Source organism: Streptopelia decaocto (genome assembly GCF_964273445.1).
Source record: "Streptopelia decaocto genome assembly, chromosome: 19".
In the NCBI taxonomy this organism is placed as follows: domain Eukaryota; kingdom Metazoa; phylum Chordata; class Aves; order Columbiformes; family Columbidae; genus Streptopelia; species Streptopelia decaocto.
Window position 1 is genome coordinate 2,392,353 of NC_138674.1, and position 25,077 is coordinate 2,417,429.

The 25,077-nt window shown below is 47.1% G+C and overlaps 1 protein-coding gene across 2 annotated transcripts; it reads right to left on the bottom strand.

The window, feature by feature from the left end:
* Positions 1–973: 973 nt before the first annotated feature.
* HIPK1 (homeodomain interacting protein kinase 1) lies at positions 974–24,579 on the bottom strand. Of its 2 annotated transcripts, none has more exons than XM_082068985.1 (16): positions 24,335–24,579; positions 22,578–23,655; positions 17,364–17,487; positions 16,176–16,295; positions 15,325–15,411; positions 14,372–14,556; positions 13,899–14,061; positions 13,304–13,526; positions 12,342–12,463; positions 10,724–10,858; positions 8,070–8,209; positions 7,728–7,910; positions 6,968–7,183; positions 6,454–6,689; positions 5,950–6,086; positions 974–5,530 (listed from the first exon to the last, which is right to left on the bottom strand). In XM_082068985.1, exons 2-16 carry the CDS (start codon positions 23,651–23,653, stop codon positions 5,051–5,053), a joined length of 3,627 nt encoding a protein of 1,208 aa, XP_081925111.1. In that variant the 5' UTR covers positions 23,654–23,655; positions 24,335–24,579; the 3' UTR covers positions 974–5,050. The 2 variants fall into 2 exon arrangements, with proteins under 2 accessions (XP_081925111.1, XP_081925110.1); XM_082068984.1 differs by having other exon boundaries at positions 8,070–8,212.
* Positions 24,580–25,077: the final 498 nt, after the last annotated feature.

Sequence of the window (25,077 nt, forward strand, 5' to 3'; positions counted from 1 at the left end):
CAGCACCCTGAATCTGCAGCACCCGCTGTCCTGGCTGCTGAGCCGGGAGCCCCTGCCTGTGCTGCTTCACACTGGGGTGCTGGGGGCTCCCCCCGAGTAGAAACGTCCTGTCCCAACGGCTCAGTGACCACCAGCAGCCGGCCAGGGGCTGCCCTGCCATTGGGGGCCATTTGTTCCAGAGCTGGCGTGGAGCCCCAGAACAGCTCCCGCGCCCCCATGTTGGCCACAGCACGGGGCAGGGCCCGGGTGCGCTGAGATGGATGCGGGTTGCAGCGTGACAGACGGAGGGTGCAGTGCGATGGACGGAGGACGCAGCTCTGCACTCAGGACACAGACAGACCTGGGGCTGAGCCCATGACCTCCCAAGAGCTGCAGGAACGGGCTGGGGCACCAGCCACGACCTGTGGGTTCCCTGGGCTCTGCGACTGCAGATCTGCACGGGGCTGAGGTTCAGCCGCACCCGTGCGCAGGCCTGCGATGCTGCACGGGGCGATTGTGCCATCTAGTGCTCCCGCATCCTGCATCCCGCATCCTGCATCCCGCAGCACAGGACCCAGACGAAGCTGCTGCACTGGGACCCAGGGACTCACACTGGGCACTCACACACTGCACCAATGCACCGCTGCACCCCCAATGCATCGCTGCACCCCCAATGCACCGCTGAGCCCCCAATGCACCGCTGAGCCCCCCAATGCACCGCTGAGCCCCCAATGCACCGCTGAGCCCCCCATGCACCGCTGAGCCCCCAATGCACCGCTGAACCCCCAATGCACAGCTGAACCCCCAATGCACCGCTGAGCCCCCCAATGCACCGCTGAGCCCCCCATGCACCGCTGAGCCCCCCAATGCACCGCTGCGCCCCCAATGCACCGCTGCGCCCCACTGTCAGCAGCAAACCACCAACTCATATTTAATCCCAGCTGTGCCAAACCCCCTTTCCCATCCCTTTTAATAGATGAAGTGACCCAATGAATAGAGTACAGAAAATTAACCCTTTTTATTGATGCATTGCAATTGTTCTACATTTTTACCATATTATGTAGAAAATACTTAAAATACAAGCTACTTTGTAAAACCAAAGACAAACATTGAATCCAAAGATAAACTATGTTTTCACAATGGACCCTTTTCCCATATAGTTAGTATTAAATTTTTAAATATCTATTTCTTTTGTTAAAATGATTTTTACATACCCCCTAAGTACATCAGCAATACAAACATAGATCAGTAATTGTCAGAAACTACCTGTATCTAGCGGCTTGTAAAAAGGAAGAGCACAACCATAAAAGAAAGTTGAATTTTACACAGTAACTAGCATATCAAATACATTTAATAAAGTAGGAATTCCATTGCAATATCAAGGATTCAAGCAGAAATACTAACATTACATATAATGTACTGCTACATGTAGTGAGATAGATAATATTCCAAGCTGAATCTGAAATCACACATTATATAAAGTTTAGCAACAAACAACCATGTGGACATGCGGCACCATTCAGAAGTTTAAATAAAAAGAGAAAGCAGGGCTGTGCCAATCCTGTCATTTAGAAGCAATTTAGTTCCGTGTACTGAAAGAAACGGCGGAGTCGGGGCTGAGCTGCCGCGTCCCATCGCTCGCTATGCAACGCAAGTCGCCTCCGCAAACACCCGCCGGGTAAGAGAACAACTGGTTGAACTGGTCAAGAATCACACAGAGTCCAGATGGGACCACGGGTGTCAAATACTCAAAAGGTGAATCCCAAAGTAGCTTTAAAAAAATTCAAGAGGACTCCGGTTTCTACCCAGAGACAGCACATTTCTTTACAAGATACGTGTAGCGGCTCTGACAACGCCGGGAGTCAATTCTTTAATGGAATTTGGAAGCTGGATATGCATGGAAAGAAGGGATGTGTCTCCTTAGAGCAGACTACAATGGACTTAAAGTGTGCAACACATACTGGGAGAAACCCCCCCAGTGGAAAGCCGGCCCTGCCGGGTGGGTTTGCTCGCTCGGGTTACACTGAGTGTCCCAGGGGAGTTTCAGGGTCATTGACAACTTGTTTTAAATGGCAAATGCTTCACTTGGCCCACGTCGTTTCCATCTCATCCCCATTGTTCCAATAACACTTGGAAACCTGGACGGTGGAAGAGACGCCGACGCGTTTTGTGGATACGTGTGATTGGGTTTAACCAAGTAATAGGGACTCTAAGCGGGTACTTCAATCTGCTTTTGGGGGGGAAGCGGGCAAGTTCTTCTCAAAATTATTAGCATATTTTGCTAAAGGTTTGGGGTTTTTTCCATTCGGATTTCACGGCAAACACTTTGCTATTTGTGAAACAGGGAATGTTTTCCTGCAACAGGAATTGGAGCTTGTTCTGCCTTTGGATGGAAAGGCACAACTCTGTACCCAAGAGATCTCAAGGCAAGTACTGAACACAAGCAACGCAAGATGGAGAAAAAGAAAGCGCCCACGGCAACAAACAGCATCGTTTACACCAACGATGTGGGACAGCACCATCGGCTGCTTGTCCGCACGCCCACAGACGTGCTCTGACTAGAATACACCCAACAACGTCGCTAATGCTACCGTCCCGTTCCGAAGCCCTTGAGCCCTGTTGGAAGAGATGCCAAACCTTTAACAGTTCACCCATCTCAGGCCAGGCTCTTCTCTCAATAACGTGGGATTTCAGGAGTGACTTTTGCACCGGTCAGAGAACCGGCCGCTCTTCCACGGGGACGGAACATCAGCCGCGGTTCGAGGTCGCCAAACCTCTTATTGCTGCGGTTATACCATCGCCCAAGCCAGTTTATCATCCGTTTGGACAAGATACTTGAATCTACGTACTGAAGATGAGAAATAATTCCTGCTACAAGGGACCCAAGGAAACAAAGCATAGTTTTATAAGCTGCACTGATTACCCAAAGTGAGTATTTCCTCTGGACACTAACTAGGGCTACAGCGGACAAACCTTCCCAACAACTCCACACTAGCAGTAGCGTTACAAAACTTTTTAATGGTATTATGTGCTTTACAGCAGGCTCTCTTTGGTATAAATATTCTATCACCAAGCTAGCAATATTTTACAAGAAATGTCTGCTATTAACGTGGGGCAAGGTAACACCATACTAATCTACCAAAAAAGTGATTGCACATATTTAATCACTTCTGCAGTATTAGACTAAACATTCCAATGCATTCCCAGCACTACCTTATCCGAAATGCACTGACAGACATCTAACAGTACATGTGCCATTTGAAGGAAAAAGCTTTAAGGAAACATCGCTTCACTCCGAACAAAGAACGACGCAAACGAACCAAACCCAAAACGTAGCTTTTCGATGACGGCGTTAAAACTGAGAAGAACGCACCTACGCGACAGAACTGCGGGTCTTGCTTTGATAAGCTGAGTGAATTGCTTCAATTCGACGGGGGTTGCTGGTCCCTCGTAAGGCAAGCTCACTGTAAACTCTAGTCACACTACGGCATCATTTAAGGCACTACAATAAGGGGACACACCAAACAACTCTTCATCACACATACCTGTGCAAAACAAATCAGAAGGTCTCCTCTCCTCGCCCGAAGCTCTACTCCTCTCCCAGTGCTACAGTGATGAGCTCTAACCATTGCATTATATCACATACATTCCGACATGAATCAATTCATTTTGGTTTAAATACAAAGGATACATCGACGCCATCCCCAGGAACGGTCAGGGATTAGACAAACACTACGTACAGAGTTCAAGTATAATCACTACACATTTTGATTACAAAGACAGAACGTTTGGGGTTAGCAGGAAGTTTTGCTTGTTATATTTTTTCTAATCAATATGTACATATTTCATTTTATGTAAAATATTAAAACACCACCAATACAAAACTTCTAAAATAGTTTTAAATTCAGTAATAAACTTTAAAATCTGGATTTTTTTTCCTTTTTTCTTTTTCTTTCCTTTTTTTTTTGTCAATTTTTGTTTTGATTCCTACATGCACGTACTGTATACAAGTCTTAGTAAGAGCGCTTTAAAGTAGCTGTTGACATATCCAGAAGGATACGCTCACAGAGTATAAAAAGCTGTACACATCAATACAGTGATGTTTTGTTGAACTTCAACTTCAACTCCCTCCTAAATGAACCACGTGAGGAAAAGTATTAAGACAGACAGACCGAAGGAAAGCCCTGTGCTTCTGTGAAGGAATCCAGCTCCGTTATAGGGCCGGCATCTAATACGCTGCAGAAACCAAATTTTAGAGCGATGCTGCGCTATTCATTCGCAACCGAAGACTGCAGCGTCCTGGCAAAGCTGCTGAGTTCTGATACACAGTGAGATCTTGAATGCGGTTTGAAAACCTAGAAGAATTCAGCAATGGATGCAAGAAAAAATTCAGCCGTGTTATGGAGACACAACAAAAACGATTCCCAGGCTTACGTGGACTCCTGAACACCCAGCGTTGCTGGTACAAGGCAGCACCTCTACCAGTCCTCAAACAAAGCAGAGAAGTAAACAAAAGACGTTGCCAGTAACATATACGGAGATGTAATGGCTTTTGCAGAACCAGCAATTTGTTAGAGACAAAGTGTATTAGAGAACAAAAGTTAAAGTATTAAACTTGATTTTAAAACTGCCCCAGCAACACAATGAGATAAACGTGCATTACTTTTTTAGTGGCAACATGGATTTGTGCAAGCTGCTAAAATATAATCTGCTAGTCTTTTTGTTTAAGTTACACAAGTTAAAAAAGTCATCAGGATCTGTCTTCCCAGACACTAATTGTCTTTCTCCTTTCGATTAGCACAACAGAACGATTTTAAATAAACGTAACCATGAACTTTTTAAAAGCATCTATAAAAAGTAATCAAAATCTTTAAAAACTTAATTAGTGACCCTCGTACTGGTAACAAAGCATGCTGCTCAGTTAGTGACTGAACTCACTAGAGACATTTTTGAACAACACACAACCAGATCAAGGAGAAACGAAAACCGGGCAGTCATTACCAGGCAAAGGTTCACCTGAAATCCTTCTCCGCTCTCTCGGGGCTATAGCAGGACAGTGCTTTAGTAGGAACTACAAGTACGAGTACTGGTTGATCTTCGTAGGGCTCAGCGGGTATCCAGTGTAAATAGCAGATCCTCTGGAAGCACCAATATAGGACTGGGGAGCAAACTGGTGTTGGTACTGGGCAGGCGGGACGTTGGCGGAGGTGAGCAGGCTCGGGCCGACGCTGACGGGGACCTGGTGGACGAGCGTGCTGGGGTGGGCAGCGTACGTGGCGTGTCGCGAGGAGCCCTGAGGGGAGAAGAGGTGGGCGATGGAGGTGGTGGAGCCCAGCGTGGCCGCCGTGGTCGGAGCGTACGTGTACATGTGGGGCTGGCTGGAGAGGTGCGCGTTGGCCGTGGCCAGGTGGGGATGCACCGGGCTGCTGTGCTGAAACGTGTAGGGAGCCTGAGAAATAGTTGACGTGAGGGGCGCCACGTAAGCCTGCTGCCTACGGGGGACGGCGTTTCCACTTCTCTCCTGTGAGGCCAGCACTGTCGTTTGCTGGTTCTGCAGAGAGAATAGAATCACAGAATCATTTTGGCTGGAAAAGCCCCTCAAGATCATGGAGACCAACTGTTCCCCAGCCCTGGCACTGCCCCATGTCCTGAGAACCTCATCTCCGTCAGTCCAACCCTCCAGGGATGGTGACTCCAGCACTGCCCTGGGCAGCCTGTTCCAATGCCCCACAGCCCTTTGGGGAAGAAATTGTTCCCCACATCCAAACTCAACCTCCCCTGGCGCAACTTGAGGCCGTTTCCTCTGCTCCTGGCGCTTGTTCCTGGGGAGCAGAGCCCGACCCCCCCTGGCTCCAAGCTCCTTTCAGGCAGTTCAGAGCTCAGAAGGTCTCCCCTCAGCTCCTGTTCTCCAGCTGAACCCCCAGGTCCCTCAGCCGCTCCTCGAAGATGCAGATAAGGTCAGTGGCTCACCTGGCTGAGATTGAGGGGCTGCACACCATTGGTCACCACGCGGTGCGAGCGGTACCCAGTCGGCGTGATGCAGCATCCTGACGACTGCCCACTCACAGAGGCCACTGGTTTGGTCTTACTGGTGCTGCTCAGGATGCCTGGAAGATGTCAAAACTTTAGTCCCTTCTTCCCTTTCACACACTGTGACAACCAGCTTAGGTAAGCAAAGAACACACACGGAGTATTTCCACAATAGAGCCTTTTCTTCAATCACGATTTAAAATCTGATTTTACAAGAAATCATTGGGGATTTTTACAGATCTTTCTAAATGGAGCCAAACATATACAAAAGGTAAATCTATCAATGAAACTGAAAGCAGAGCAAGACTTGCACTCTCAGAACAGCAGCTGTGAAAACAAAAGCTGCTGAAGACCCAACGCAGAGTCTGAAACTGTCAGGGATAAGACAGCACCTGAGCCTTGGCAAAAACCCCTGAGCACAGCAGCCTGGGACAGCACACCTACCTGAAGCCTGGGTAGCGACGATGCAGTCATTGAGCTGTGTTTTCAGCGGCGGCACGATGATGGTCCGAGAGCTGGAGCTGTCAGCTGCTCCTCTGCTCTGCTCCAGGGCACTGCCCGTACTCCTGAGAGAGGAAAGGGGGTCTGTGGTGTAGGGGCTGTTCAGGGAGGAGTCGGAATCAGGGGAGTCGTTAACAGTCACGTAGCTGATGACATTGGATCTCTGCTTCATGCCCAAACTGCAGGGAAACAAAAACACAAAAAAAACCCACAAATGAGGAACATTCTAGCTTATACCACAAGACACAAGAGGTCTCCCTCTGGAATCTCACACCTTCCCTCCTTGTCATATGAAGTTCTGATTAACTAGAGGCACAAACAGCACAACCAACATGATGCAGAATTTTCTGCCTTACACAGTGCTTTTAAGCCTAGCCAAGGCTTTGCCCGTAGCGTTCTCCACTCTCCTTGACGCTTGGGCTGAGCTCAGGACTGGCTTGCTAAACGAACTTCCTACCTGGCAGGTTTGTATTTGCTGTCCTCTTCCTCATCAGTGTCGCTGCGGATGGTGATGACACTGACGGGTGGGCTTGGAGTGTCTGGGATCACAATGGGCTGGTGCTGCTCCTGCACCGGGACGAGCACGTTGGAAGAGGAGGAGGTGGAGCGCAGGGGGCTGCTCCCAATGAGCGAGTAAACTTGGGAGGGCACGGTCTCCAGAGTTGAGCTGGGCCTGAAAGAAAACCAAAGCAGCATTCAGCTGTGCATCAGCACGTCAGGATAAACCAGCCCCAGCATTAAGAACAGAGCACACATACATGAAGAAACAACGTGACACACACAAGGAGAACCTCAGTGCACACACTCACACCAGAGCAAGCCCAGAACACACCCCAGAGGGACCAGCACACCCAGCGATGCTCTGAACAGGGCTGATGAGTCTGAACACTGCCAGAAACCTGCTAACCCTCCTTAGACAGATGTGGATTCTGTCACTTGTGTTGCCACAGCACCAACACACCCTGAACGTGTAAAACCTCCCTTATACAGTGCAGTAAAGCGCTTGGGCAGCCACATCCCTCGCACTCCCCCTGATATCAGTATGACTTGTACTAGTGACTGAAGCATAGAGACTTTTTCCAAGACACCTTTAAACGCAACTTAAAAAGTTAGGCAGGCAATGTCTCCGTGATCAGAAGACCGGTTTTTCACACCATAAAGGCAACATCCACAAACACCCCCTCAGTCTTTCCAGGCAGGGCAAGGAAAAGCCTTACTTGGCTGCGCTGGGGGCCGGCTGCTTGTTCTTCTTGGCTGGCACGTTGCTGCTTTGCTGCTGCCGAACAACATGAGCAACCCCAACGTTCAGAGGCTGCGCTGTAGCTAATGTCACGTGGTTGGTCAGTAGCGATGGCTGTTGCATGAGGGTGCTGTACTGATTTCCATGGGAATGTGAATTCCTGGAGCAGGGAAAGAAAAAAAGACCCAAATGCCCTCACTATGCTGCAGGCACCGCAAGATGCACCAAGCCCTTGTGTGGTTTTGAAGGGAAGGGAGGAATTGTGTGCGCTGCAGGCGGTGCTGCGATGGCGCAGCTGGCCCCTGTGCACAATCCCTACCTCCAGTCAGCTAATTGTTGGCTGCCGCCGATCGTCTCCGGAATCACAGCCGCTGGCTGAACAGAGTTGTGCAAAGCAACCCCCGGGAGCTGCTGCCAGGTGGAAGGAAGGAGAATCTGCTGGGTTCCCCCCGGCCAGGCCTGCTGCAAAACAACAAACACAGACACGGCTTCACTAGATTCCAGTTCCTACCGGTGCGAAGAGAGAGATTTGTTCCAAGCAATCAATGCACTGGTGTAGATTGTTAACTTGCAGAGATAACGCAACATCATTGCACTTTCTCAAAAGGTCTCGGTACAGTAAGAGAATGAGGAAAGCAGAGGAACGAGCTTCCCCTGACGCTTTGCTACCCTTTGGTATCACAGATACCACCTGGGGAAAGCGCGCTGATATCGCACAGCAGAGTGCAGCGGGTATTGTGCCGCCAGATGCAGCGTGAGCGTTCAGGACCGTTGCTGTATCTACGTTTACGCACACTGCTCTGCCCAAGGATTCCAAAATACGAAGCCAATTTGGTCCTTTCTCTTTTTCTGCCTTACAGGGCTCGAACTGAGACAGTGTCACTATGGTGGGATTCACCCCACCTCAACTAAAGCATGTAAGAAAAGCCACATTGAGAAACACGTAGTTACAAGGCAGATATGTGAAGATATTTTCAAGTCATTCATATTTTTAATGTTCCTGTCCCAATTGACACAATGCATTAAAGAAAATGGCAGTACAATATTTCTATGATTTCGAAAAGATATGGCTCTCTTTGTAGCAGTTTGAACTGCAAAACCATAAACACCTGCTGTTTTACATAAAATATTTCTGCAAGTAACAGATCCACTTATTACAAATACTGGTTCCAAACAAGAAGCCTTCAAAGCTGAGAACTGCTAAAACCTCTGCCAACATAAGCAGAATAATATATATATTAAAAAAAAAAAAAAGAGAAATATGTTAAAAGTCACACCATGCGTCTTTCCAAAAGCCAACACCTGCACAAGACAAAGCAGAGAGTTTAATACAGCAAGATATAAATTCCCAATGAGAGGCAGAAATCGGGCCTTCCAAGCGACGAACTGTTTTGACAGAGGAAGGACAAAAATATGCAAAGCTTAGCAAATGGCTAATGCAAACTCAGGGGAAGCAGCAAGGGAGAAGTGTCGGAAGCACTAAAGGTGAGCAAAGTCACACCAAAGGCTCCCAGAATCCAACCAGAAATGGTTAATCCTCCAGAGGAACTCAGAACCCAGGCTCACAGTCTGGAGACAGCTGGCTCTGACCCCCACGGCTGTACAGGGGAGTTGAACATCAAGTCCACTGCACACACACAGGAAAATTGAATTTGCCTGTTGAATCAAAAGCCCAAATGCACTTTTGAAAACATCGGTAACGACTCACTTGTGTCCCGAGCTCTGCTACAGTCACCCCTTGCCGTTTTGTGAGCCTAGATTGCAGCCTTTCAGCAATCCAAATTGAAGAGGAAAGGAGATGCATCTCCGGGTCTGTTCAGCTCAGAGCCGTGACCCAGGAGAACCCGCTCTCCTGCTTCCCACCCTCCGAAACACGGAGCAGACACCTCGGTTCGGGAGAACCCAAAGGAGTAGGTTTGAATTTCAGTACAGGTATGACTTGAGCAAATTCCACTTCAGCAGAGGTCTCCCCCTCTTGGAAGAAAACGACACTCAAACTACCACTTTAAAGCCACAAGAAACAACATGGTTCACATAATGGGATGTGCTTTGAAAGACATGTGAGGATACCAGCACTTCAGTGCACTGCAATGTTTTCAGGAGCTTCACTGATCTGATTCTGGAGTTTTACAATGACTTCTTTGTGGCACTTACAAAGTTGTTCCGATGCAGGTGCCAAATGAATACAGAGGAGGACAATTTTGAAAACTTATGCTTCTTAAAAGTGTACTCATTCCCTTCCCCATCTTTTTTAAAAATTGGTCCAAATAGCCTAAAGACTAACTATTGCCATTTTGGACACTAGAGCTCACCTTTAATTTCAACCAAGAAATACATATGAACTGAAAGTATCTGTGAAGAACGATATCTTTATCTGGATGAAGGAAGCTACCTGTAATTGGCTATAAATAACAAAAGGCCAGAAAATTATTGTCAATGTTCAACAGAGGTTAAGAGAAATCGACTTCTAAAGCAATACATTAAAGAATTTGCTGTCGTTAGAGATTTTAGCCTGTGCTTAATGACCTGAAACATTTCTACATGCAAAGCAGCTTTACACATGTTGTAAACAAAATATGTAGCTAACTTGCCAAGTAGTTCAAATTCTGGCCATCCAGGTTCCTGTAGCAGAGTCAAGCTAAAGGCTGATTCCTTCGTATTCAACAATCAAAAGGCAAAGGTAGGACAGTAAGCGAAGAACAAGAACAATTATAACTCTTCTACAGTATAGCTTAGAAGAGCTTTGTAATACTAGGCTAGCAAAAAGTAATAGTCAATGGATCTGGATTCTTTACAGAGCCACACTAAACGTCAGAGTCAGACAGTGCTTCAGCAATGTTGGGGAGGAAAACAACAAGACATTAAGATGTAGCAAGAACACAGCCACAAGATGGCACATGCTTCCATGCCCTCTGCAAGTCTAAGTTAAAACAAAAAACTCAGTTAGTGAACACAATCAAGGGAGGCAATTACCAGTACTGCAGCCGTCTGTTCGACTAGCGCCGGCCGGCCGGCTGCGCAGTTCAGAGTAAAGGGCACCGCATACTGCGGCGTGATGGTGGCTACTTGAGGATGAAGAGTTGCTACCATTAGTGGTGTACAGCTTCCCTGAAATGTAGATCAGGCAGTGAGTGAAACAAACGTATGGAGGCAGGACAAGCGGGTTCAGAAATAGGGCCAGCAAAGGTTTCGCCTCGCTGGCAGACTCCGGATTGCAATGGATGCGGTGAAACCATCACCCAGACGCGTTCCTCTAAGCGGTTCCCTGAGGGGAACACAAGGAACGGGGAATTTGGGAAGGGGATCTGTCCAGTGACACAGTTAAAAGGTCAAAATGAAATAGTGGGCAGCTCTCGATATACTCTACCGGGTCCCAGAGAGAAGTTACACTGTGTGCGCTGCGCTACCCGGAACGCAAAGGGCGCCCGAGCGGGACGCAGCGCTCACTATCGCGCCTGCAAATTCACAGCCAGCGCTCTCGGAAAGAGATAAACTACAGGATTTAACAGAAGGCACCGTGGGTCTTTTGTATTGTGAAAAAGCAAAGTTATCTGTGATCAAACTACCAAGACACATATTAGTCCAGCAAACATCTAATTAAAACTAGATTCTTAGTGTGTAGTTTGCACTCTCAGGAAAAGCAGGGCTTGGGTTCAGGTGGGCTCCTTCAGGTGTATTCTGCTTTGTTTTGGACACCATTACCTGCGTAGTTAGGCTAAACAAACCCAATCACCAAATGCCACCTAAATTATTTGGACGGAACAATCTAAAAATCACTCCTCTACAAGTAGGAAAGCACAATATGCTGCCTGAAGAGTAAAACTAATAAAGTGTGTGTTAGTGTCAGCAAAAACTAAAACTATGCAAATAAATAAAAGTGTGTTTAATTATAAAGGCAATTACAATTTTTCAGTTAATGAAACCTGTGAATCACTGCACACACTCTATATATTAAAGCATTAGTTTTTGGAAATATAAAGTAGTTTTAATTTATGACACATCACTAATGTTTAAAACATATTTTACAACGATTTGTGATTTTTGCTATCACATTTGTTCAAGCTGCAAACAACATAAATAGATACATCATGGCTATACATCAATTCGCACTAGCAATGTAACTAATGGAGAAGGATTCAGAAATAATTTAGTTGATCTGAAGATGAAATCTGACCATCAGTGATCTGTGTTGCCACTTCTGTTTTCTGGGATCTTGCTTCTCACAGAAACGATTTCTTCTAAAACATTTTTAAAGGGTAGGCAAAAATGTACAGCACTACCTGTAAGGCAGCACACACCCGTGAAACAACACAGCCTGTTTTAGCAGCTGAAAACTGTATCTTTACTCCTGTTATTAAATCAAACGCCTAAAAGCAGGGAGGCATGTGATATAAAATAGTTTAGACTTCAAATATTCCAGAAAAACAAAACAAAACGAGAAAACACTGTCTGAAATCTGCATTTAACCTTTCGGAGTGTTGGGAGAAGCCCCTGCACTCAGCCCAGCACCAGCGGGGCAGCCAGGTTCTCCTGGGCGGTGGCAGGAGTTGCAGTTGGCTCTATCGATTTTTATTGAATGTATTTGTTTTACCTGTGTGAGCACTCCGGACTGGATCTGCAGTGGCTGCGCTGCAGGTGCTTGTGGTACGATCGGGACAGCATTCTCCATCCTCACAGGGAACCCAGAATGCTTTGTAGTTGCCTGGAGTCCGGCTGCGGAGGACAAGAACACATCACCGCTAAGCTGCTTCATTAGTTTCTTCAGTTTCTTTCCAAAATCAAATTCCTACCAGGTCAGGGCAGAACACAGGGTCACATGAAAAGAAAGAAAAGCTGTTCCCTTTGACAAAAGCATGCTAATAAAAAACCACCTGAAATAAGTAATATTTGTGCAGTTCTGGTACACCAAAGGGCACTGATGGACAACCAGGCCCCCAGAGCTCCGTTGAAGTCCATAGTCTTGTTTTCAGGAACACAGATAACACAGACAACTAATTCTATGTTGCTTGAGACTAAGTTCAAAGTTTAAACCTTCCACTACCAGTTCCCTGTTCATATATAACCCTTCATACGAGCACAATCCAGATAGAAGCAGGAACAGGATGAACAGAGCCAGGCTTGCGCTGACCTCACGGATTCGCAATCTGTGACTATTTGCTGCTGGCAAACCGCACGGCTGCAGCAGGGCTTGCAACTCCTGGCACACAAAACTCAGCACGACACTTTCTTATTTTCAGATAGGTCTGGCTGCTCTGCTCACTGCTTTCTGCGGAACGCTGGTACGTTCAGTTTGGGGGGAAAAACTGGTTGAGCAACCAGATGCAGACTGCAGCCTGGGCAGGTAAGATGCTGTCACCTGTTCCAGCATGACCTGGAAGAGAACCAAACCATCTGCACATGCCTGACCTCATTCCGCACTTCCATCTGATGCAAGAGCTCCCTGCGACACGCACAGCGTGGTCTTCTGCACTTTCTCAATTTACTGCAAATTACAGCTTCTCGCTTCCGCCCAGCTGCAACCACAGCGCCACAACAAAGGGTTTCTCCACTTACTTTGAAAAGCAGGGGGACAAACGATGAATGTTTGCTGGAACGGGTCAGTTTGCGTGCAGATCTGGGTGGTTCCGGGCTGCAAGGAAACGCTCTGCTGTGCCACTCCTGCAACCGGCGCTGCAGACGATGGGTACAGGGCAGACTGGTAGTTCAGCAGCGAGACATCCGAGTTTGCCAGCGAAAGAGTAGCAGCAGCAGTAGAATTGGAAGCCAAAACACTGGCCTAGGGGGAAAAAAACACAACAATAAATCAAATTTATCACTCCTACTTGTTATAAAACAAACAAGAGGAACCATCAGTATTATGATATGCAGGAAACACCAGGGGAAGGTTTCAGGTAATACAACAACAAAGGAGAAAACTATGGATTGCACCAACTTCACTTATGTTGCTGAGCAGACAGGCAAACATGAGTATGTAAAGTAAGGAGACTGCGTTGGTCTGAGTTTTGGAAAATCAGATGTCAAGACAAGACTACAAATTCCGTCGAGTAATTCAAATACAGTATTTTGCAGAACACGATTAGGCTTGAAGGCACAAACTTAGACTGCTCGGTTTCTTTGATTAGTGTAAAACAGATAACAGATGCTGTACCTGATTGTGCACTGTATTGAGCTGGTTGTTAAAGCTCATGGTCAGATTTGTGCTTGTATTAGGAGCAACATGAGTGGTGAACGGGCTCTTAATCTGATTCACTGTATCATACATGTTAACTCTTCGCTTGCAAATCTCCATGTTCTGAAAGCAAGATTTCACACTGAAACAGAATGACAGAAGGAAAATATCAGATATGTAAAACCAGCACAAAGACACAACAGATTCCCAACTTTATACAAACGCCTTTAGGTTTAAGTTCTTTTTTTAAAAAAAAAACAAAACAAAACAACAAAGAATGTCCTAAAACATGAAAAGGAAGCCTATGAACATTCCATTCCTTACACATGCCATTGCTATTTTCAGATCAGCCTGAAACTGCAGAAAACAGCATTGACAGAAAGCAGAATAGTGCTGTTCTGCGTTTCCAATGAGCCCTCCTGAAACAAACCAAGAAATCTAAGGCAGCCTACTGGTTACTGTGTGGGAAATCCAGGAGATGTGTCATTGTGACAAACGGATGGTTCAAAGTCTTCAGTGGAGTAATTCTCTTATCTGCATCAATTGTCAACATTTTCTTCAACAAGTCAATGTATTCCCTTCGGTCAGCCTTCTCTGCCAACATGTCAGTCCCTTCTAAGTCTGTAGACATATTCACCTTGAAAATAAAATGAGAGCAGTTCACACAAACATCAAATCAACTGCTACTTAACAATTCAGTAATTTCACATCAAGAAAAAATATTTATTAAGCACTTCTGTCTCTTAGCCAGCTTAATTTTAGGTACTAGAGTGCTAACACACCCTTTCCCTTGCTCATTCTATAGAAAGAGTTGGACTCGCAGATGGAATTCTCATCTCAACGTGAAGTTGGTCTGTTCAACAGGTATCGACCAGACTCCATTCTCCACTGCCTGGTATTATCAGCAAATCAGAATGGCAAGATTCTACATTCTCTGTGCAGATGTAAAGCGATAACAGCTACAAAAGCAACAGAAAATTGAGATTCAAGGCCTCATGGTATTAAAACCACTCCCATATTCCTTCATTTTACCTCTGAAAACAAAACGAAAAAACAGAACGATCTGTCGTTCTTGTCAATATTTCCAAAGTCCAATAAGAGGCCTAACCCTATAAACACATCCGGAGGTGCTTGACTACTTCTAGCAATAACCAGCTGAGCACATTTGTCACATCTACCGGATCAAGGCCTAAGAAAACCCAATAAATTTCTAACAGCTCCACAATTAACATTTTGATAGTCTTTAACATGGTGATTTCTGATGCAAATTAGCACCACCGCAAACCTACATCAATGTTCTGAAAGGAAGAGGACTGCTCCAGCATAGGAGACTCATTTTTAGAGATCCCAATAATGTGTGTAATTAACGAGATAGTTATCTGTGTGTTATGAGACGCCCACATACCTGCGCCATATCATCCAAACAGTTGAATATATATTTCCGAGCTTCTTTTGATTTTATACCTGTCTCCAACTCATGTTCTTCTGGGGTCTAGAAAAGAAAGCATTTGGTAATACAAACAGAGATATCGCATATTGATTAAGAAAAAGCAGCAAGAGAAGAGCCATGCCGGGTGGTCTTTTGCCTGCTTTAAAACAAATCACATGCCAGAAGGCCAAACCAAACCAGCCTTGGGTTCCCATTTCCTCAACTAGAACGATCACTCATTGCAAAGCCGAATTAACAACAGGATGATTTCATTTCAAGGCTTCATTAGGTAGTGCTAATGCCAGAAGAACTGATGATTTCTGATTTAGGACGAGGCTATAAATGTTTTAAATAGCTCTTTTACAAAGAATGTGGCAAAATCCCCTTCCTTTTGCTGCCCAGCTTTAAATGCAAATGAAGCATATATCCGATACTCTCCTGTCCTCTGCCAATACACAAATATATTTCTGTTAAACTAACAAACACCACCATGGAACACTCCCTCTTTTACTCTTTGTATTGTCAGGAGATGACAACAAGATGACATGCTGCACCAAGACTGAGCAGGCCATAATAAGTAACCATTATCTCAATTACTTTAACACCCACTCTTTGCTGGTACTATCACGCACAGCTGCTATTGTCAGCTGAGCACCAGGAGGTCTGTATTGTTTCTGAAACAAAATACACAAATCAGCTATATATGAACGGCATTGCAAATCCAATCTCCACTCGGGATGTTTTTGCATCGCACTAAAACTAAGAGTAAATTCATATCAAGACATCAATGAACAAAACAGAATTGGGAATTAAAAAGACAGACAAACCTTCAGCCTCCACAGTGGGTATCCCAAATTCGGATCTCTGTTAAAAAACCTGCTTGTTTTCGTTCCCGCACTGAGAAGATACTCCGCTGGAAGGCCTTGAGTTTGTGAAATATAACGAATCTAGGAAAGAAAATTCCAGATGTTGCACAATTGCTAATGCTATTTGCTGTCAGTGAGAAATGTGCCATTGCCGTTGTCATGACTCTCCCCTCTCCTAAGTTGTAGCTGAGCTTTCAGTTGCTGCTGTAGAATCTCAGAACACACAAAAGCAAGTCATCCCTATTTTTCAAGGGCAATTGAGATATCAAAATCAAGCACATGGAGTCACACCTCCTGCTGCCTCACAAAGGACTGCAATATCCTATCTGTTAAGCAATGGAAAAAGCACCTCCACCCACCTCCACGACTAGATAAGGTTCTCAGAATTACACAAAACTCAGCGTGCAAGGAAACCACCGCGTACCTCAGTTATTTCCTAACTCATGCTGCTCAGTAAGGTACCACCGTGTTTCGTTTGGAAATTTACAGCCCTGGGAAGATCTAACACAAGTAAGTTTTCAAACTTAGTAAGTTTTCATATATTTTATCACATAAGGAAAACTACACATTGTAACAAGCTAACAGCATAAAAACCGCACTGGACGAGTCATCCTCAAATAAAATTCTTGTATAGACTTTTTGCCCATTTATAGGCAGCTGGCTAGCACAGGTAATAATGCTAAGTATCCACAGTAAGGACTAATTAGTTCAAGATGCCTTTTCAGGCTCTTGCCCTTGTATTCCAGAGACGGTTTGGAACCCACACTTTGCATGAAACATGAGGGCTGCTGTGGGTATTAACAGGGCAGGAATGATGGGCTTGCTCTGCCTCCACACGGAAAAACTGCCCTCATGGTGAAATTACAGAGGGCGTCTCAAGCCAGGACACACACCTCACTTGTGTTTTGAAAGGAAGGCATTTCAACAGCTTTAAGGTTTGGAAGCCAGGGGGTTAACTGTAAATTAACTCTATATATTGAGTGACTACATTCAACTCAAAACACATGGAACTTCATGCTCTCCTGTACAACAGAGAGAGACAGGCAATGGGAACACCACAGAAAATGAACTGAAGATGACAGATGATTGATACAAGATGAAATTTGATGGAGGGTCCGGACGCCGATTGTTGCGATTTCCTTTTCTCACCTGGTCGTACTCAGACGCTCCCGGATACAGCGGCCAGCCCAGAAACAGCTCCGCGATCACACAGCCCAGCGACCACATGTCTATAGCTTCGCAGAACGGTAAACCCAGAATAATTTCGGGAGCTCTGGTGGAAAAATAGAAAACAAATTTTAAATCTCTGTTCTTTCCTGTAAACCACCCCAAGCACAGGTAAACTGTGGCAAGCTGATTCACCTGAAAGGAGGAAATATTTCTTCAAGTGGCCTAAAAAATCCCAACTTTTTTAAGTTAGTGGCACATTTTATCGCTGTGGTGCCCCCCAACTCCTAGGTGGCCTTTATGCAATTGGGGTATGAAGCTACTCCTTCAGCAAGCAGTGTAATTACACCTGACAGTACGTATGGTGTGAAGCAGCCCTGAGATAGCACACAACCTGCCCTAAGAGAATTCGGAAGAAAATGATAGCAAACGGGGCTCAGACTTTTCTGGAGGAAGGTGTCAAGATCCCAGGTGACCAGCTGCAGAAGGTTGCCCGTTTTCATGTGGAAAAGAAGCACATCTGCAGAGCCAGAAAAAGGAGCTCTTCAGAGAGCTGCTCGGTTTCTAGCAGTGGCTTTTCACCCAGGGTTTGCTTGGAGAGTTTTGGGTTTGAAACGGATGGACAGAACACAGTTGGCAATTGTGACTGCTCTGCAAGGTTGTGTTACAGGTTTCTGAACCACACCTAATGCAAACTCTACCTGCCTGGCCTTGACAAGAAGGTGATGAAAAAACCTCAGACTCCAGGGAGGATTTGCTTCTGCAACAGGTTGGAATTTCAGGGAGATTTGTGCCTGGGATTGACTCATAACACAAAAGGATGTTTTAGTACAACTCTTCACCTACGCGGAGCTCTGAAACCAACTGCTGACGTTCTGTCAGGCCGAGTTCTGGTCACACATTTGCATACAGCACAAAACCCAAGAGCTGCAAAAACCGCGTGAGCTGGTGTGGGAATTTACTCTGGAAAGTACAGGAAACACAAAACCTTGATCTTCTTCACGTGTAACTAACGCAAGTGCAAACGAAGACAGATAAGTCCTGAACTCCAGGTTACCTATTTTCTGGTTGTGACCGAGATAACACACCCCATGGCTTGCATTAAATTTCTTGTGTTGCAATGTGGATATATTTCTGTTGTTAAAAAAGGCTCTGAAACCAGTTCTGGTCTTTCTGCAGAATTCTAGAATATTGGGCTTGCATAATGTACAGGTGTCAATAGATATGACACCTACCTCAACTGTTCAGCTTGAATGTACCTCTCAAACGTTTGTACAAGGCACTGACTCTCCAATTAATCACCCTTAGTGTTGTCGTGACACAGATACAGCTTTTGTTCTAGGTGACTACACAGTTACCATGAGGCAGTCTCCAAAACAAATGTACTCATCACGGTGTCCCTGAGAAAGCACAAGATCTACCAAAAAACATAAGAGACCTGAACCAGCTGCTTCCTGCAGTGAGTTCATATCTACCCTCTGTTGGTCAGGTTTAAAGCATGGAGGTTCTTCTGGTATGTCTGAGCCCCCCCAAAACCAGAACAATCATATACCTTTAGTAATCTAAATAATAGATCATTTAAGCTAAGACATTCTGACGCCTGCTCTACATGACATTTATCTGTCTCTACCTTGTTGTTCGTCTATCCCTGGCAGCAATCGACTTTGGAATTGTTTCGCATACATGAAAATAAAAAATGATTGTGCAAATACAGTAAGTATCTGCTATTCGAATGCTGAATGTCCTGCTAAACATTTAAAGAACTCTGATAGAACACATCCAATTATCTAAGAGGTGCAAACCAGACGAATCCATTTCTGTAGTACCTTGGTCTTCACAAGCAGAGCGGGTACGATGCAGCCATTCACACAGGGTTTAAGAACCCCATATAAATCTACTAGACATCAGCAACACACTGTATTATCCTTTAGATTATCCTACTTCTGCAGGAATATTCCAATTCAGATAGGACCCAAACCTGGCACATGGAGTGCTGCATGCATGAGTTGCCTTGGTTTGGACCAGCAAACAAACTTGTGGAATAAGCAAAGCATGTTAATCCTTCACAAGTGCATTAAAAAAAATCCCATCAATTCCAACGGAAAGAGAGATTAGTGGCAACAAAGGCTGGATGTGGTAGTTTGTTAGTCTTTACCAACATGCTGGACTAGACTTACATATCCTGAAACCTCAATACCAAAGTGATAGCAGGCTGAGCTCTAGGAACTGAGCCCCTAAAACTGAATAAATGACCTCACAAGCCACCTGATTTCATTCTCATTGCAGGACAGAGATGGTAAATCCCAATCTCTCTCATGTCCTTTTGCACCACCACAGTTGGTGGCCTCATGAGATGTCGGTTGAAACAGAACAACAGGCAGAGGTCACTTCCATAGCCGGGCTGTCAGGCACTGAAGTGATTTGACGATCTTAAGCTCTTTGAAATAGAAATCAACAACATTCTTTCTTTGCATACACGCTTGCCAAACTCTGACTTCCAAAGTTGGCAAATACACTCAGGCACTCTCAGAAGAGAGAGGATTCACAGCAGCAGCGGAAAAATCCGGGACTCACTTTCAGCATTTCAAAACAGACCATGTTTACACACGGGTCTTCAGCCCTGTCTTGTGAAGCACGACGGTAACACGAAGCTTGTACAACTGCAAATAGCAATGCGGTGAACAACGTGATCGCCGCTCAGAGCTGGATTAGCGAGCAGAGGGCGAGATTTGGCAGCACGCACTGCGGCTTCCAGGCCAGCAGGACTGGGACAGAAGTAGGTCATGTAGCCCAACAAGGATGTAAGAAACAGATACCATTGCACCCTGAGCTCCCTCAACACCCAGTGTCGCCTTTTCACAGCCCAAATCCTTCAGCTCAGGAGCTCCAGTTTGCCAGGTGCCTTTACACCGACCCACAGGGAACATCAGGATGCCGGGATCTGAATAAGACTCGCGTGATGGCCAGACTGACACATAACACAGGACATGAGTGAATCTCACTCTCGGAACAGCAGGGAGATCAGGCTTCCCAGGGATGTTTCATTTCTGCCAGCTGTCTGCTCCCATCCATCCTTTATCCTCCCCGGGGACAGCAAAAGCAGCCATACCCTTCCAGACCTGGTGTATTATAACGAGCATCTATTCTGGTTTTCAGGTTGAGAATTACTGCTAAGAGATCTCAGGACTGGCACAGAAACTGGTCACTGCTTACAAGTATGAAGGCTTTTTCTTCTAGGGTGTGTATATATATATATATATATGAAAATTCACCTTACAGTACCTGAGTTTGGCTGGTTTAGATGTCTCTACAGGAGACAGACGTTACACAAGCGCCAGTAACAGGTATGGAGGACAAAAAAGTGAACACAGAACAGGAAGTTTATTTTTAATGGCTGACAGATCCAAATGAAGACTCGGTCTATACTGTTTTATTAAGCACAGCATTGAAAAAAATTCCAGCTTAGAACTCACCCGAACACTAGTTTGATGTGAACATGGTTAAAGCAATCCGGTTCTCCCACAATAAGCTGGTTTCTATGCCATCTCCATAAATTCCTAGATTATGGATTTTAGTAATCATCACCATTAAACTAATTACATATCTCTAAATATTAGCTTTCCACATCACAGCATTCTTAACTTCAGTCAAGCAGACAGTCTTAAACACCATCTAATCTCAGGTTATTTGCCCTTCTGGCAGCGTCAGTCACCCCTCATCAGGGAGGCACAACAGGCCTGGAGTTCACACACTTCATTCCCAGCAGCCCCTTTAAGATATTTATCATCCCTTGCTGCTTTTTGCCTCAGCGAACCTGTTTTTTACGATATCAGAAGCTGGAAAGCACTATGTGCCTCTCCAAACTGCTTTGCTCACATGTGTTGCAAGTCAGATAGAGCAGATTCTTGATCAGTGGTCACCTCTTGCAAAGCGACAACAACGGATAATGCATTTTAGACAGTGAGCATTGTAACAGAGCCATGGCACACAGAAGACAACTGCGTTACAAAATATAGCAATAGTTTAGAACTGGAAAAGATCAGGGCCAACAGGCTGAATGAAGATCATGAGGAATGGATTAAGAAAAGTCTCTATCACATGGAAGAAATGTCACAGAAATCTGGTCCTCAGTGTTGGAGGGAGGAAAAACTAAAAACAAAACAAAGGGGGCAAGAATACAGGGAACGTGAGGGATGAACAGAACCAGGCCACAATAAGACAGGGCTTTAAACTGAGCTAGGAGGACAGGAAAGACATCAAACAGGGCAGAGACACAGGGTGGAGTGTCTCGAGTCCTCTGGCTCGTCTCGGCTGGAAGGACTAGATAGTAGTTAAGTTTTGCGTCAAGTGAGCTCACGTTCCACTGAAAGCCACCCTGACAACGCAGCGCAGACCTTTTCATGTCCCTTTGATGCCAGCAGTTCTTTCTGAATCAATTTACTGACGTCTACTGCTACTTATATTGAAACACACACAATTAACAGAACCAAGCTGGAGGAAGAATTGAAGGAAAACCCACATTTTGCTTTATCTACACAGTTCCTGAGTTTTACCATTTTTGCCCATAGTTTAATTCTTCAAGAGGAGCAGGGTAGAAGCCTTTTCTAGACTTTGCTAAGGGAAGCAGAGATCTCCCTCGTCGCCGTTTTAAAAGAGCGACAGGTCCCATGGAAGCGCGACTTATCAAGGGTTGACACAGGAAGTCATGTGCTCCTGAAGTGGGTTCAGACAAAGGCGGAAGCACAAGAAACAGGATAAAAAGAAACTGGCATCCCTTTAGCTTGTCCCCCTTCTAAATGACCACAGTGAATGGACTAGTTTCAGATCAGGGCAAAAAACCCCAAATGCGCCACTTATTATACTAGTAGCGTACTGCTTTGCCGTTTGCTCTGTCACAAACTGGCGACAGGGTAAAATCAACTTACTGCACTAATTAGGGGTAAGAGGAAGGTATTGGACTGCATACTACGTCACACTTGCAAAGCAGAAGTTTTATTTATATACCATTTTCAGTAGAAATCTCCAGAGATGGTGCAGAACAGGGGACAGCCTGATCATTTCCTCCCCCTTCTCACTGGGATTAAAGCTACTGGAAGAAGAGTTAAGTATTTATGGAGGAAAATCCCAGTACCCCATCAGGATCAGCTTTACTTTGCTCATGCAGCACACGGAAGGGAGCATCATGTCAGCACTTACCTGTAATAGCGTGACTGCAGGTACGTGGAGCACACGGCCTTGGACACATGGCTGGCTGAACCGAAGTCGATCACCTTCACTCGGTAGGGCTGGCGCGCGGGATCCACCAACATGATGTTTTCTGGTTTCAAATCGGCGTGTATGAGCCCCAAGCTCTTCAGCTTCATCAAGGCAGTGGCCACTTGCTGCAGAATCGGCCGGATGTATTTCAGGGGCAAAGGACTGAACTTATTTTGCTTTAAGAAATCATACAAGTTCTGTTCTAGCATCTCAAATACAAGGCATGTATGATTCTTGTGTTGAAAGCACTCGTAGGAGCGAACAAAGTTATATTCGTCAGCATTCTCACTGCTCAAGCGAGAGAGGATGCTCACCTCTATCTGGCCCTGCCTAGCATAGGAAGGATGGTTCTTCAGGATTTTGATGGCTACAATCTCCTTCGTGCTACGTTTCCAGCATTTCGCCACCTGCCCAAACGTCCCTCGGCCCAGGAATTCCAGGACCTCATAGCTGTTTGTCATAGAGCACAGGATCTCATGCTGGACCAGCTGATAATCCCCTTCACCACTGGAACTGCTGCTTTTAGTGGTTACCGTGGTGGTTGTGGCCGCAGCACCCACCGCAGGTCTGTTTTGCAGCATGAGAGGTGGATGTTCCTCAATTATCTGCACACTACCGTTGCTGTCGACCTCTTCACTTTTCCTTTTTAATCCACATTTTTGGTAGGGTTCCAGTAAAGAAACGTTGCTCCTGTGAGTGAGGGTTTGGCTGTTCTGGAAGGACGCGGTTGCGCTGCTGCCCGTGCTGTCGGCTGCCGTGACCACAATGTGCTCGACCGAGGGAGCGGGGAGAAGGAGGTTCTGATCGTACGCGGGGATGCTGAAGTTGGCTACCTGATGAGAGGAGCTGGCTTGCCCTTGAGCTGCTGGGAGGTTTTTGCTGTGGGTGTAATACTTTTCACTGCTGCTCTGTCCTGAAACATCCCAGACAGAGGGCTCCACTTTCAGTTTCTTGGCACTGCAGAAGGCACTCGAGGATACTGACGGAGGGGAGAACACCTGCAGCTGTGAGGCCATACCTGGAAAGGGAGAGAACTCATTAGGACTGCTGAGGGGCAGCAGGTTGGGCCGGAACAAGAAACAGAATTAAAAGCATTTTTCTAAGCACTGTATGGGGCCTGCCACCTTGCAAGGCAACCTTCTGACCTGCTGATCCTAAGGGCACGCAGAGAATGAGGCTCCCCAGTGGAAATACTGCACTTCCACTCACCGCCTGCAGCATCAGGAGCAGACAGGTCTTTATCCAGCTTTCTAAAGGCTACAGAAATCCCAGCGCAAAAGGGGAAAACAGCACCGAAGAGAGGAAAACAGCGCGGAAGTGGGAGGACGCTGAGAAAATTAAGATCCCTTTCTCCTCACCCCATCCCGGCCTCTCCCCGCTCCAACGTAAAAACAGAATCCACGGGAAATCTACCACAAAAGTCAAACTTCTCCCGGGCACAGCGCACCCGGGGCAGCGCCCGGCGCTCCCACACAGCGCGGCCCGCGCCCGGCGCCGCCAGCCCGGCCCGGTGCCGTTGCCATCTCCGCCGCGGCCGAACGGCCCCGCCAGCCCGGGCCTTCCCCGCCCCGCGGCCCGGCCCGCAGCGCCGCCCCCGCCCGGAGCGGGGGGCCGGGCCTCCGCCGCGCGGCCGCCGAGGCTTCCCGAGCCCACCGGGCCGCGCCGACCCCCCCGCAGCCCGCCGGGCCCGCACTCACCGCCGGTGGGGGGTTCTCAGCCGCGGGCCGGACCTGCCTGGGGGACACACGGGGGTGCGGAGCCCCACAGCGGGCGCATCATAGCCCCGCCGCGGCCGCCGGCCCGGCCCGCTCGGCCCGCGCACGCCGGGGGGAGCCCCCAGGCCGCTCCGCCGCCGCCAGGCTCCGCCGCGCCCTCTCGGGCCCCCCCCGCTCCGCCTTCCGCCGCCGCCCGGGCCCGAGCGCCCCCGCCGCTCCCGCCGCGCCGCTCCGGGCCGCTCGGCCGCTCGCGCCAGACTGAGCCAGCCGAGCCCCGAGCCGGCCAGGCGGGCCGAGCGCCGAGCCCGCCCACGTGACCGCGCGCGCCGGAAGAGGGCGGGGCGCCGCTCGCCGCCGAGGCGGAAGCGCCTCCCCGGAGCGGGCCCGACGCGGAGCCCGCGGGCTCCTCACCGGCGGTGAAGCGGCTGCGCAGGGGCGGGCGGGGAAAGGAGCGGTGGCTGGAGCGTCTACTCGGGGTCGGACACGTCCCCAGGGGATTCGGCGAGTTGTAGAATCACAGAATGGGTTTGGTTGGAAAGCCCCTCAAGATGATGGAGTCCAACCATAACTCAGCCTGGCACTGCCCCATGTCCTGAGAACCTCATGTCCGTCTGTCCAGCCCTCCAGGGATGGTGACTCCAGCACTGCCCTGGGCAGCCTGTTCCAATGCCCCACAGCCCTTTGGGGAAGAAATTGTTCCTAAATCCAACCTCAACCTCCCCTGG